Consider the following 14227-nt stretch of genomic DNA (forward strand, 5'->3'; position numbering starts at 1 on the left):
AAATTTCAGTATGGTCATGAACACTCACAATGTTTTTAACTACCTGTCACAGAGTTTATACCAGAAAGAAAGCTTGATCTATTGGAAAGAAGCAGGCAATAAATATTTCAATAAAAGAAAGGAGAAGAAAGGAGGAAGGAAGACAGATGGAAGGGAGGAAGGGGGAAGGGAAGGAAGGAGGGAAGAGAGAGGGCAGGTGTGATGGGCATTAAAATTGAACATTTAGGGGGGCCTGGCTAGCTCAGTCAATAGAGCATGTGACTCTTGATCTCAGGGTTGTAAGTTTGAGCCCCATGTTGGATGTAGAGATTACTTAAAAATAAAATCTTTTAAAAAAGCCCTGAATATTTAAATCCCAGCTCTTATTCTCTCTAGTTAGGTAAACACTGACTTAACCTCTATGAACTGTATTTTTTTCCTCTGAACATGGGGCAATAGCTTTCATGGTGATTGTGAGAATCAAAAATTATTTCTATAAAATGCTTGATTAATAATAAGTGCTTAATAACTTTTTGCTGGTAATTCTTGCATTTAGGTAAATGGTGCTGCTGCTACCACTTATCAGTGGCATCCAACTGCGTATTTCATGTACTTTCTTATATAGTTATATGCAACAAACTATATGCTTATAAAGGTGCTGTTTTTAGAGTATAGTCATGGATTTGGAAAAAAAATCTGCATTAAAAATAAATAATATCTTAAAAAGGCATGATTCTCAATGCTCTTTTGGATGCATTATACGTGTCATAAAGTCTACATGAAAACACTAGCACTTTTATCTGTATCTGAGGGAACTGAGTTACAAGCACCAAGCACTTCAACACCATTTAAACCACAACATGTGCTGGAAGCCATAATGCTCTCCTCCATTTTTCCTTTTTAATTAAGGTGCTTCTGGAGTCAAAATTGAAAGTGACTTTTTCTCAAATGGTGTTAGATATGGAGGAATAAAGATTAAGAAGAAATACTCACGGATAGGATCTGGTCTCCTCTCTGGAGCTCCCCACTCAGGTCTGCTGGTCCACCAGCCAGAATGAAGGATACAAAAATACCTTCTCCGTCTTCCCCGCCTACGATGTTGAAGCCCAGGCCAGTGGAGCCTTTGTGCAGGACCACCTTGCGCGGCTCCCTGAAGAAACAAGTAGAAAACAGAGCTCACAGGGTGACCCATTCAAGATTTAGGTTGCTTTTACTTTCATTGAGATATATGATACCAGCAATTCACTACTGATAAAATGGCTTCCCAAAATAAGATACATTAGCACTCCAAGAAAAATGCTAATATCAGGGCAGATATATAGTGCATTTTTCACTATAACAAATGCTAAAGTACCATGCAAAGTCATTCTTTAATTCCAAAATATTTTCTTAAACTGGCCTTACTCCCACTTTTCCTTTATTTAAAACATCTGTTCTTGTATTTTTTTAAATTGAGACATAATTGACATAGAACGTTATTTAGCTTCAGGTGTACAATGTAAGGATTCAATATTTGTATACATTGTGAAATGATCATCAGAATGAGTCTAGTTAACATCCTCCACCACACGTAGTTACAATTTTTTTCTTGTGATGAGAACTTTTAAGATCTACTCTCAGCTACATTCAAATATACAATGCATTATTATGCACCGTGTTGAATACCATGTCCCAAGGACTTACTTATTTTAAAACTAGAAGGTTGTATCTTTCAACCACCTTCACCCACTTCACTCTCCCCACCCACTTGCTCTTCTATTGAGCACCGCAGTGGTGCTCAGTAGGATGAATGTGTCCAAAAAAGGGAAGAGAATTTGGGGGACAAGAGACAAGACTGAATAGGCCAGATCATGAAATATCTTACATGTTTGTTTGACTGTTAATTAAAATTTACTCCATAGTAGTGAGACCCATTGGAAGATTTTGAGGCATTGAGAATATTTAAATCCATTTCAGGAGCATTAACAAACACTCATATGTAGGATTGCTGGAGAGGAGAGTGCGGATATGATGGGAGGTAGGAAAATTGGTTTGGATGTTGACTAAATAATCCAGGTTTGAGAAAGTGAGAGTATGAACAAGGGTGACAGCAGTGATAATGAAAACAAAGGGTGACATGAGAGAGGAAATCCGAAAGGAGAAATAGTGGGTCCAGAGACTGACTCAGGTAGTAGAGGAGAGAGGGATAAATATCTAAGTAACTGGCAAAAGGAAGGGGAACTAGAACCCAGGATCACAAGGATGAGTATGATTTTGACATGCTCCATTCCAGATAATGGTGCATCATCCATGTGACATTTGGAAGCTGTTGGAGACAAAAGGTTAGGAATATGGATCCACAAGGAGGACTGCAAATGCAGATTCAGGGTCATCAGTAAAAAGATGAGAGATAAAATCTTGAGCCATTAGTAAATTGAGTTTGTGTAGAAGCTAGATAAGTATAGAATATAGAATTTTAAGGTATCTTAGAAGTCATCTAGTTCTATTTTCTTTTAAGTAGTTTTGAAAAAGGTATTCTGTAAGCCTTGGGTTTGACTAAGGCACCTTTCGTATCACCCATCCTCCTCTCAGAAGTATCCCAGTTTCAGTCATTGAAGTTTCTCTCATATTTTCTTGCACTTAATGATATAAGAATGGCAAAGAGCGATCCAATATATTTTTATACTAATGACTGCACAGAATCTATTATTCATGATCACATTGCCATGTACAAAGCTATGTGTTATATATCTATGTTTAGCTAGTTTTGAGGAAGGCTGTAAAATGCACATATACCTTGGACTATAAATATTACAATGCAATGCATTAAGTCAGAGGCAACTTGACATAGAGTTCCTTTATTTTATTCTACAAATACTTCGTAAGCACTACCATACCAGGAATTGTTCCAAGTACTTAGAAAGTTTATACGCAAAACAAACATCCCTGCCCCATTTAACTAAATACCTGGGTGCCCTGTGACCCAGTCAAGATGACATATATAATTAACTAACTATCACAAAGACTGAGCACCCTGTTTCTTTGTTGGCTGCCAGTTGGGGGTGTCTCTCAGGTTCTAGAGGCTACTCACATTCCTTGTTATGTGGCCACCTCTATGTTCAAGCTGGCAATGACACACTGAATTGGAATTTTCTCATTTGGAATTTCTGTGGCTTGCTCTTCCACAACTAGATAGATCTGACTTTTTGCTTTTCAATGGTTTGTGTGATTAGGTTAGGCCTACCCAGATAATCTCCCTACCTTAAGATCAAGTGATTAGTAACCTTAAGTACATTTGCAAATTCTTTTTTCCATGTAAGGTAATTTAGCTGTGGGAGTAACATCAGGGGGTAGAAATCATGGCGCCATCTTAGAATTTTGCCTACCACAGGCAAAGAGACAACAGGGGACAAAGGGCCTTGTGTAAAAACACTGATTTTTACTCTGACAAAATGGGAAACCACTGAGAAGAAGATTACTTGATCTAATTTATGTTTTTTTTTTTTTAAGATTTTATTTATTTATTTGACAGAGAGAGCGCGACAGCAGGAACACAAGCAGGGGGAGTGGGAGAGGGAGAAGCAGGCTTCCCACTGAGCGGGGAGCCCGATGTGGGGCTCGATCCCAGGACCCTGGGATCATGACCTGAGCCGAAGGCAGATGCCCAACGACTGAGCCACCCAGGCGCCCCCTAATTTATGTTTTTAAATGGTTACTTTGGTATAAAAAAAGATCCAAGGGGCCAAATTCGAAAAAGTGATACGAGTTATGCGTCTAGTTGCTATATGCAGGCAAAATAGTGGCTTGGCTGAGGATGGTATTAAAGGAAGTGGTAGGCAGTGGGCACATTTCCAGTAAGTCCTCTCTCTGTCCAGACTGAGTAATTTCTGTTTTTCTATCTGCACATTCAGTGATTCTTTCTTCTGTCTTATTTATTCTGTTCTTGAGCCCACTCAATGAGTTTTTTACTTTGGTTTTTGTATTTTTCAGGTTTAATATTCCATTTGGTTCTTCTTTATACCCTCTTTTCCTTTGCTGAGACTTTCACTTCTTTTCCCATTTATTTAAGTGTATGTGTAATCACTTACTGAAGCATGAGTACTTTAAAATTCTTGTCAAATAATTCTAACACCTGTGTTACCTCAGTGTTGTTATCTGTTGGTTATCTTTTCTCATTCAAGTTGAGATCTTCCTGGTTCTTGGTATGAGAAGTGATTTTATTATATACTGGACATTTGGGTATTACAGTGTAAAATGCTATAAGGGCCAACAAGATTTTGATGAAAAAGTTATTGTAGAAATATCCCCTTCCCTCAGTCTAAAACACATACTCTTAGTAGGTCCAGTGACTTTCAAGCTATACATAGTAAACACAGATGGAGGGAAGGGGCTATTATAATTCTAATGCTTTATGTGCTAGATGTGCTTGATACTTTTTGATGCTTTCCATTTATTCCTCAAGAAAATCCAATGAAGGATGCACAGAGATGTCTGCAACTCTTTTGAAACTAAGCCAAAAAGGAAGACAGACTGATGACTGGATAGATGGATAGGAGTTTTATAGAGCATGCATAATAATACATTAAAAGTGCAATCTAGATGGCAAGCACATAAGTTTTCATTTTAAAAATCTTTAAATTTTTTATGTTTGGAAAATTTTTATAACAGTATCTTGAGAAAAATAAACAACCTAATGAACAAATTACTATGACAACTTTTCTGATTAGTGAGATGAGATTGCTTATCCAAGTTTTTACTGAGTTTAATAAGTAGCGAAGGCAGGATTAAGACACAGATTTTCTGACTCAAAATCCCAGAGTCTAGACTATGATATATTCCAGAGACTGCAAATCAGAAAGCTAAAGCCTTCCTTTGATCTAGTGTTTACAATTTTTTGAATTTGTCCATGTTTAAAATTGGGAAAATTTGCATAAAATACAGATTTATGACTTTATATGAAAAATCAGACATTCTATGAACACTGGCTCTTAACCTTGTCTTATAGCAACAGTTGGCTTGCTAGATGTGGCCCTGTCTAGGTGGGGCACTCATTTTCCAGTTTGCCAGAGTCTCTCACCTCTCTCTCTCTCGAGGTTCTTGAACAAAAAAATCTGTCCATTGCATCACATTTACACTTCTTGCAAAGCTAAGAGGAAAGTAAAATATTTTTTGTACTCATGGTTTTATCAAAAATGAAAAAAATGAAAGATCTATGGAGAGAACCTGGTGTTTTAATAGTAAAATGGGAGAGAACATGATTCCTTTGAAAGTAAGGATTACCCTTACATGTTTAATATGCAAAGTGACTCTCTGCAGAAAAAAATCAAGCTTTAAAAGATCATTATGAAACATCTTTACCCATTACCATCTGGGGGAATTTTGTTAGTGACCCCTGAACATAATACACATAATTCTTGAATGACAGTAGATTTTATTTATTTTACCTGGACAAGTCTTTTAAATAAAATTATTTGGCATTTTGTCAACTTATAAGTTTAAAATACCTTTTTTAAAATAGATTTTTTTATATCACAGTGAGTTAGGATGCTTATTTTTTGATGCTTATTTTAATAATGGGGAGAAATGACCCTAAGCACATTTTAAAGATTTTATTTATTTATTTGAGAGAGAGAGAGATAGTCAAAGAGAGCACAAGCAGGGAGGAGAGGAAGAAGCAGGTTCCCTGGGAGCAGGGAGCCTGATGTGGGGCTCAATCTCAGGACCCCGAGATCAAGACCTGAGCTGAAGGCAGATGCCCAACCAACTGAGCTACCAAGGCACCCCTCCCTAAGCACACTTTAAATGATGTACTTTTTCTAATTTCAACTTTTTTTCTTTTTAAAGTTTTATTTAGTTATTTATTTATTTTAGTAATCTCTATATCCAATGTGAAGCTCGAACTCATGACCCTGACATCAAGAGTCTTATGCTCTTCTGACTGAGCAAGCCAGGTACCCCTAATTTAAACTTCTTATACTAATAACCCAATACGTTAAACTATAGATTTTAAAGTGTTTTCATGTCCTTTTTTTCTGTTAGGGGATCACAACCTTGTGAAGAATTACAAGTTGGAAGTTCTATTACACTGATGCTTACATCAGTCAACTTGTCTAAAGCTAGTTGAGCGTTAGAGAGACAGGTTATGTTCACAAAGGTAGTAAACACCAGAACCAGTCTCTCTCTCTCTTTTTTATTAACTAGGCTCTACACCAGCATGGAGCCCAAAACAGGGCTTGAACTCACAACCCTGAGATCAAGCCCTGAGCTGAGATCAAGAGTCAGACACTCAACTGACTGAGCCACCCAGATGCCCCTCTCTCTTCTAAGACACTTTTTAAAGAGCAGTTTTACATTCACAGCAAAATGAGAAGGTACAGAAATTTTTCATATACCTCCTGCCCCCACACATGAATCGACTCCCTCACTATCAAAATCCCCCACCAGAGTAGTACATTTGTTACAACTGATGAACCTACATTGACACATCATGTCCTTCAGTAGGTGAATAGATACTGTAATACATGGGATTTTACTCAACACTGAAAATAAATAAGGTATCAAGCCACGAAAAGACATGGAGGAATCTTAAATGCATATTACTAAGTGTAAGAAGTCGATCTGGAAAGCCAGTCCCCACTATGTAACATTCTGGAAAAGGGGAAACTACGGGGCAACACAAAGATCAGTGTTGCCAGGGGTTGTGTGGAGAGGGGCATAAAAATGTGGAATACAGGGGATTTTAGGGTAGTGAAACTACTCTGTAGAATACTGTAAGGATGGATAGATGTCATTATACATCTGTCCAAACTCACAGAATGGGTAACATCAAGAGTGAACCCTAATGTAAACTATGGACACATAACTCTACCGTGGCATTTATCACACTATATAGTGATTGCTCAATAGACTAGGAACTACAGGAACTTAGGGACCAGGACTACCTTAGCAGTAGCAAGATGCCTGATAAGTAGCAGGAACTCGGGAAATAGTTACTGGATGGATGAACGAATGAATAAATGAATGAACTAACTCCCACAGTGCTTTAGATCCCCCTTTACCCTCTATTTCATACTATAGTTATTTATGTAAATGTCTTTTTTTTTTTTTTGCTAGATTTTAACCAGAGATGGCAAAATCTAAAGTCCACAGGGATAGGAGAGGAAACACAAATGAATGCAGCAGGTTGAGCAGAGACTGTAACAAATTGGGGAATACATTCCATCTAAAGGGCTATTTCTGTTTAACTCTGGACAATTGCTCCAAGCAGAAACACTGACTAGTATTGCCAGATTCTCTAATTTATAAACGTAAATGAAGAATCTAGATTTTGATGCAAAGTTCTAGAATTTTGTGTTGATAATGATAAAAAAATTAGAAGTACGGTGCAGGTCAAATCAAACATGTTTCTGTTGTAGCTCCAGCTATGGGCTACCCGTGGCACTTCACACCATTCATAGTTTGATGGCACATTCAATGTCTGCTTCATGTTTTCTCCTCTATGGTGCTCTGTATGGTACTTGGCTCATGGTAATTCTCTATAACTTTAAGTTGATTTATATTCCATATTAAGCTCCACCTCTGTCCTTCTCTTTTCAAGTTCTCTCATTCTGGGATATCTTTTTCTTTTATCTTGTTTCCGTTTTGTCTTATTTTTTTTCCTTTTATATTAGATGTGCTCAAAGACCACCTTCTTCATTTTGAGCCTCGGCTCTCGTTTCTGCATGTTTACTGCCTGTGCCAATGACTCTGGGTCTGTAAATATAATGCCCTGCATTTCCATGAACTGTTTCATGTGTGAGGGCATTGTGGCTTCCAGAGAGATTGTAATCTCTTGAAGATATGGTATCATGGTTTACCTTTCTAGGCATCCCTAATACACCTAGATGAGTGCTCAATAAGTACCTGATGTATGAATAAATGAGAGCACACTAACAATATATAAAGAACTGCAATACTTTTCACACTGAAGTGATTTGGAGTCTAATTTATTATGTCATTCACCACCCAGAATTCAGATGCCCTAGGCACCCATTAATAGTCATTATTATCCATAATTATAGATGGTCAGTGGAACAAAATTCTAACACTGATTCCTCATTCAGGATTGAGCTTGGGGATCATGACCTATTGGAAGCTATCCCTGATGCTCCCCTAGGCCTCCCCTAGCGTTCTCTCCATGTATCTATCATAACACTTCTTACACTGGGTTGGTTTGCGTGTCTACCTCTCCAGCTAGAGTTGGTCAGTTTGAGAGCAGGGACCATGCCATTTGCTTTTTGTACCCAAACTATGCTACAGAGTAGGTGCTATCTACTAATTTCAGTTTTCATTTTAGATTTTAGGTGTGGAGTCTACAGAAGAGAAAATCTGCCAACTCATAGTATTAGTTGTGTTTTTTTTTTTAAACTGATATATCCACTTAAAAATATGTACTTAATTATCCACCCAACCTTTCAACAAACGAACATCTACAGAGTACCTACTTTGTGTCAGGCACTGTGAATACAAAGATTAAGGAGCCTGGGGTGGGAGGAGCCACATGTAAACACACAGTTATAAAAGACCAGGAAGGGACAGGTACTAGGCCAGAAACATGTGCAGTAAGCTAAAGCAGCCTGGAAAAAGAGCAACTGATCTTCTTCTAAAAAGATTTTGGGGGTGCCTGAGTGGCTCAGTCATTAAGCATCTGCCTTCGGCTCAGGTCGTGATCCCAGGGTCCTGGGATCGAGCCCCGCATTGGGCTCCCGGCTCAGCCGGGAGTCTGCTTCTCCCTCTCTCACTCCTCCTGCTTGAGTTCCGTCTCTCACTCTCTCTCTCTCCGTCAAATAAATAAATAAAATCTTTAAAAAAAATAAAAAATTAAAAGATTTTGTCCTTTTATCAATACCTGGATTAAATATGCTACATTAATTTTGCAACTTTATTTTTCTTTTAATGTTATGTAAAAAGCCTTTATTATTATAAAACCTTTGAATGCTGAACAATTGGAAAGACTCCAGCCTGACTTTCTCCCAGCTATGGCAGATCATCAGCAGCATAATCTTGTTCAGGTCATTCTCAGAGGATGCTTGAAACCAGCTAGGATGTTTTCAGGAGAGGGGAGCAGGGTGCTATGGGCTATTTTTTTTCTCCTTAAACCAGATAGTTTAAGGGGGTTTAAGATTCAAAAAAGGAAGTGACTACTTAAACCTGAAGGCTTTCTTGTGGCCATTAGTGGGATGTTCCTTGAGCCCTGAACCTCTGATGTCTGTGAATCACTTCGGTTAACTCCCAAACATCTATGGTAAGAGGCTGGATGGTGTAGTGGGAAGTAAACCATGAAAATGTTTCTAGTCATCCTTGGAAATTACAAATCTGACCATGCTACCCTCTTGCTCAAAAGCCTTCCAGGGATCTATATGCCCTCAGGATAAAGTCTAAACTTCTAAACATGGCATTCCAAATCCTCCATCATTTGACCATCTATTTCCCTGATCCCTAACTTCAGTGTTAGTGAATGTTCCAGTCATATACGTTCCAGCCATACAAAGTTGCCAACCACAGCTCACCATACCAGATTGTTCCCTGTCTCATCATCTTTGTGTAAGCTGTTCTTTTGGCTAGAAAAATGTCTTCTTTTTGCTGTCATTGGCTAATAAACTTCTACTTGGCCTTCAGAACGGAAGCCACGTGCTATCTCTTTCCTTCTGCTACCTTATCCGCCCTCTCCTCTAGATACACTGGCCACTTCTAATTTTTTTGGAACCAGATTGTCCTTTCATTGATCATCCCACTGCTGTTACCCTTACTGTTCTAAAATTACCTTGTTTATCTGTCTATATATACTGTGCATCTGTATGGTTCTGAAGGATAAAGACCATGGTTTACTAATTTTTGTGATTTGGGGAAGTAGTAGAGGTGGAGCCTATAAGAGACACACACACAAAATATATTCCATGAATAAAGAAAGAATGAGCAAGACACTGGGAGAAATGATATTGAATTTTAGTACCACCTATCTAGCGATTTGTGGGAACCTAGACATGCCCTCTGTGGAGCAGGTTCCTTGCTAGGGTCATAACTTGGCAGAAAACAATGCTTGCCCTATGGAGAAGTGGTAAAATTCAGATAGGACAAAAGCTAAAAGCACTTAGAAGGCAGAAAAGCATTAGAGAAAAATGCACATTGATATTCTATTTCCAGCCATCTGGCAGATTAGAAGTCCTGAAAACCCCCTTCATTATAAAGAAGCTAAAAATTCTGAATAGAATACTTATAAAATACCTTTAAATGACTGGCTAAGCTGGCAAGTAGGTAAGAGAAATCCTCAGAGGCCAAAATGGAGTGGGAATACAAGAGAAGGAAGCAAATACAAAGACCAGCAGCAGACTGAAGAGCTTGGACAGGTTCCCAAAGAGCTAGTGTTCCAGTGCTCAAAGTTGATGGTAGCATAGAGAATAGGACTGTGTGGACCCAGAGGTGGGGGTTAGATCAGAGACCCCAGAATAAAATCAAGACCCTGGAAGGCTACATCCTAAACAAAAGGATAAAGCACAAAAGCATATCACCTTAAGGATGTCAAGGATACATAGCTAACCTGACCTTGGCTCAAAGCAAGAAGAAAGGAACTAATCAAGACATGTCTAAATGTGGAAGAAGTTATACTATAGCAACAGAATTCACAAAACCGATCTAACCTTAGCTCAAAGCAAGAAGAAAGAACCCAGAGAACTAATCAAAGCATGTCTGAATGTGGAAAAAGTCATATATGAATAGAATTCTTAAAACTGAATAAATTAGGAGGAGAAGAGAGAAAAAAAATCTTCCTGGGTGCTAGGGGAAAAGACTCAGCAATATATCTCCAGCATTGTGCATTAGAGGCATTCTTCAGCTCCAGCTCCAGCTCCAGCTCCAGCTCACTGATATATATGAATATGCTGATTGGTTGGGGTAACCCACAAGATGGGTTCACATAGCCATCCTAGCTCAATGACACCAATCATCAAGGTCATATGGCTGGCTGATTTCCCTCTCTCAGAGTCCAGGCTCACCAAACCACATGCTCATTAAAATATGGTTTTCTATAGTGCTTTTCCTAAGGGGAGTAAATGTGCTAATTAGCACATTCTAGTATCTTGAGCAGATGTATTTCCTATTGTACATTGGTAACTTGGAATAGCGCCATATAAGCTTGATCACCTCTGAATACAATGACAGAAACAGTTTCAGAGCATGTAGATTGAAGGCCCAGATCCAGTAGCATGATAATCCAGTAAGGGACTGTTATTCTCTGAGATCATGCATAAAGAGCCAGCTAGGATCCCTGTGCCCTCTCTTCTTTATTTCTCTATAAATGTAACTATATTCATATGAGCAATATTAAGAAAAAGGAGAGTGACAGGAGATCAAAGAGACTTTTCAGCAGGATGGGAAGACGTGTATTAGTATGTGCATGAAGAGGGAGCATAGCAAAGGTGTGGCGTGGAGGTCAACCACAGAAGACTTTAAAGCTGCTGGTTGATTATGACTGATGTCTTCTATCTAAATGATCTAGCTCTTTAGACTAACACAATGTATGCTTTACTTTCAAATAATTAACTTGGTCAATTAATCAGTCAAGCAGATTATTGGACATCATATAGATACACAAAGATAAAGGGGTTTTGTTGAACTGCTACTGCGAGGACATGACGTGAAGATAATATACAAGAAATCTCACATTACAGGGGAGGCTCTATGCTCTAGACTTTATGCTATAGACCATAGTCTGACTTCAGCAAAATAGTCACCACAAAGTATTGAAAATATACTAAATATACCATAGTTCGTATTTTGTGAGATAGAAGAACTCTATTAGATGGGGATAGTATGGCATTCTGTGATACTGGGAAAGACTATGAGCATTGGGCCTAGATAGATCTAGGTTTGAACAATAGTCCTATTAGTTAATAGTTACATAAACTTGTTGGAATTTTTTGATATCTTATTTTTTTAGCTGTGAATTGTGAGTAATATCTACTTCATGGCATAGTGAGTTTAAACTGACAAAAGATATAAAGTACTAGGATCACATAGCAAATGCTCAGTAAATGCTAACACACTTCCTTTTCCTCTACTAGTTATGACCTTTGGAAAACAAATAGTCACACATAAAAATAATAAATCAACAAATGCAAGGCTACATATGTTAAGTACCAAATGAGTGCTGTGGATAATGAGAAATCTCTGCATTAAAGAAAAAAGATGAAGTCATGGAGAAGATAGAATCTGAGCTAGACCTTGATGGATGGGTAGAAATTAGTGAGGTGGAAAGGAAAGCAGATGGTATTTCAGTAGATGGCATGAGCCCAGGGCCAGAGGGGAGCAAATGAAAGATGTGTTTGGAGAACAGGGAGTATCACAGCTTGCATGGAGAGCAGAGTCTGTGTCAAAGAAAATGAGAAGACTGGAGCAGGTTGGAAAGGAACATGAATGCCACGCTAAGGAATTCAGACTTTGCACTTGGATAATGTGAAAATACTGAATGTTTCTGCACCAAGGGGAGACTCCATAAATATAGTAACTAAAAGTGTTCATGTCATGTGGTGCTATTTCTACAACCTCCCAGGTTTGCCTGTAAGGGGCTTAATTAAACATTCTAAAGGTCTCTAAAGACAACCCTGCTGCAAAGGGAGGGGCTTTAGTTGAGGCTGTGACTATGGCCTTGCGTTGAACTGCCTACCTATAGTCTGTAGCCTTTGTAAAGCTCTCTGTAAGTGCTTCTCTCTGGAGAAAATCTTGTAATTAGTTACACAGCTGAGATTGCATGTAACATTCTTGATAAAAAGGAATCAAACAGACAAATTAAATAATTTTCTTCTCACAAACATAAATCAACTATAGATTAGTATCAATCTAATCTTGATTAATTTGATTTTGAAATAGTTGGAGTTTTTGCTTATTCACATATCACATATGATAATCTAATAACCATGTTTCATCTCAATTTGCTTTTGTCTAAATTTCTCAGAAAGACAAATAAGGAAGCAATTAAATTTTGCTCTCACATATGTTCTCACTTTTCATAATCATATCTTCTAAGGATCATCTCATCTCCCAAGCAAAAGAAAACAGATTATCCCTCTTGATTTACTTCATAATATTTTGGCTGAAAACTTCCCCATTAAGTTATATATACTATCCATAATGACAGATATTTGTTTCTGCTTCCTGTTGCATTTTGAATTTTTTTTTTTAAAGTAGGCTCCATGCCCAGGGTGGACCCAACATAGGGCTTGAACTCATGACCCTGAAATCAAGACCTGAGCTGAGATCAAGAGTCCCACGCTTAACTGATTAAGCCACCCAGGCACCCTGCATTTTTACTTTATTTTTTTAAAAGACTTATTTATTAGAGAGAGAGAGAGAAAGAGAGAGAGCATGAGCAGGGGGACGGCAGAGGGAGAGAGCGAAGCGGACTCCTCGTTGACCATGGAGCCTGATGAGGGGCTCAATCCCATGACCAAGACTGTGACCCGAGCTGAAACTAAGAGCTGGGCACCCAACTAACTGAGCCATTCAGGTGCCCTCCCCTCAACATTTTGAATTTTTAAAGAACAATTAATTATAAAAGGAATCATTTCAGCAATCTCATTAAATTAAAAAAAAAAACTATAACCACTGAACTGAGGTTTTTTTTTATAGTTACATCATTTGTCCTCAAGCTTTCATGACTGGCGGAATATTGTTTGAAAACATTATGAAATCCAGAGTATAAGCAAAACTAATTTGATAATAGGATTGGCAGGTGTGGGGGATCCTGAATATTCTTCCTAAAGGCAAAGCATATTTTATGAAAGATTTTTAAAATTATCTTTTGAGCTAGAGCTCTATGGTATTATGAAATTCCAATTAATAACTAAATGCTCAAACCCTCTTCAATTAGTATGATATGGGGAAAATGGTTTGGATTAATTAAAATAAAACTCTTCAAGTTTTATAGGTTTTCTCTCATTTCTAATTTGGATACATCCACATTATTGTAGCAAAGTTTTAGACTGAAACTTGTTTCCCAGTCCTGACTCCAACATTAACCCCTGGTTGTCCTTGAAAAACAGCCTTCCTGAATAACAGTTTCTTTCTTCTTTCTTTCTTTCTGTTCTTTCTTCTTTCTTTCTTTCTTTTCTTTCTTCCTTCCCTTTTTCTTTCTTTCTTTTTTCTTCCTTTCTTTCTTTTTTCTTCCTTCCTTCCTTTCTTTCTTTCTTTTTCTTTCTTTCTTTCTTTCTTTCTTTCTTTCTTTCTTTCTTTCTTT

General features: G+C 37.9%; 1 protein-coding gene across 10 annotated transcripts in view; it reads right to left on the minus strand.

Moving 5' to 3' along the window:
- Positions 1-14227, minus strand: part of DLG2 (discs large MAGUK scaffold protein 2) — a 1451407-nt gene that overhangs the window by 355434 nt on the left and 1081746 nt on the right. For all 10 annotated transcript variants that reach the window (XM_021686447.2, XM_021686448.1, XM_021686449.1 and 7 more), the window contains one exon: positions 973-1129. In XM_021686447.2, the coding sequence (XP_021542122.1) occupies positions 973-1129 (157 nt within the window). The remainder of the gene's footprint in view (positions 1-972; positions 1130-14227) is intronic.

The sequence above is a fragment of the Neomonachus schauinslandi genome, chromosome 11 (assembly GCF_002201575.2).
Source record: "Neomonachus schauinslandi chromosome 11, ASM220157v2, whole genome shotgun sequence".
In the NCBI taxonomy this organism is placed as follows: domain Eukaryota; kingdom Metazoa; phylum Chordata; class Mammalia; order Carnivora; family Phocidae; genus Neomonachus; species Neomonachus schauinslandi.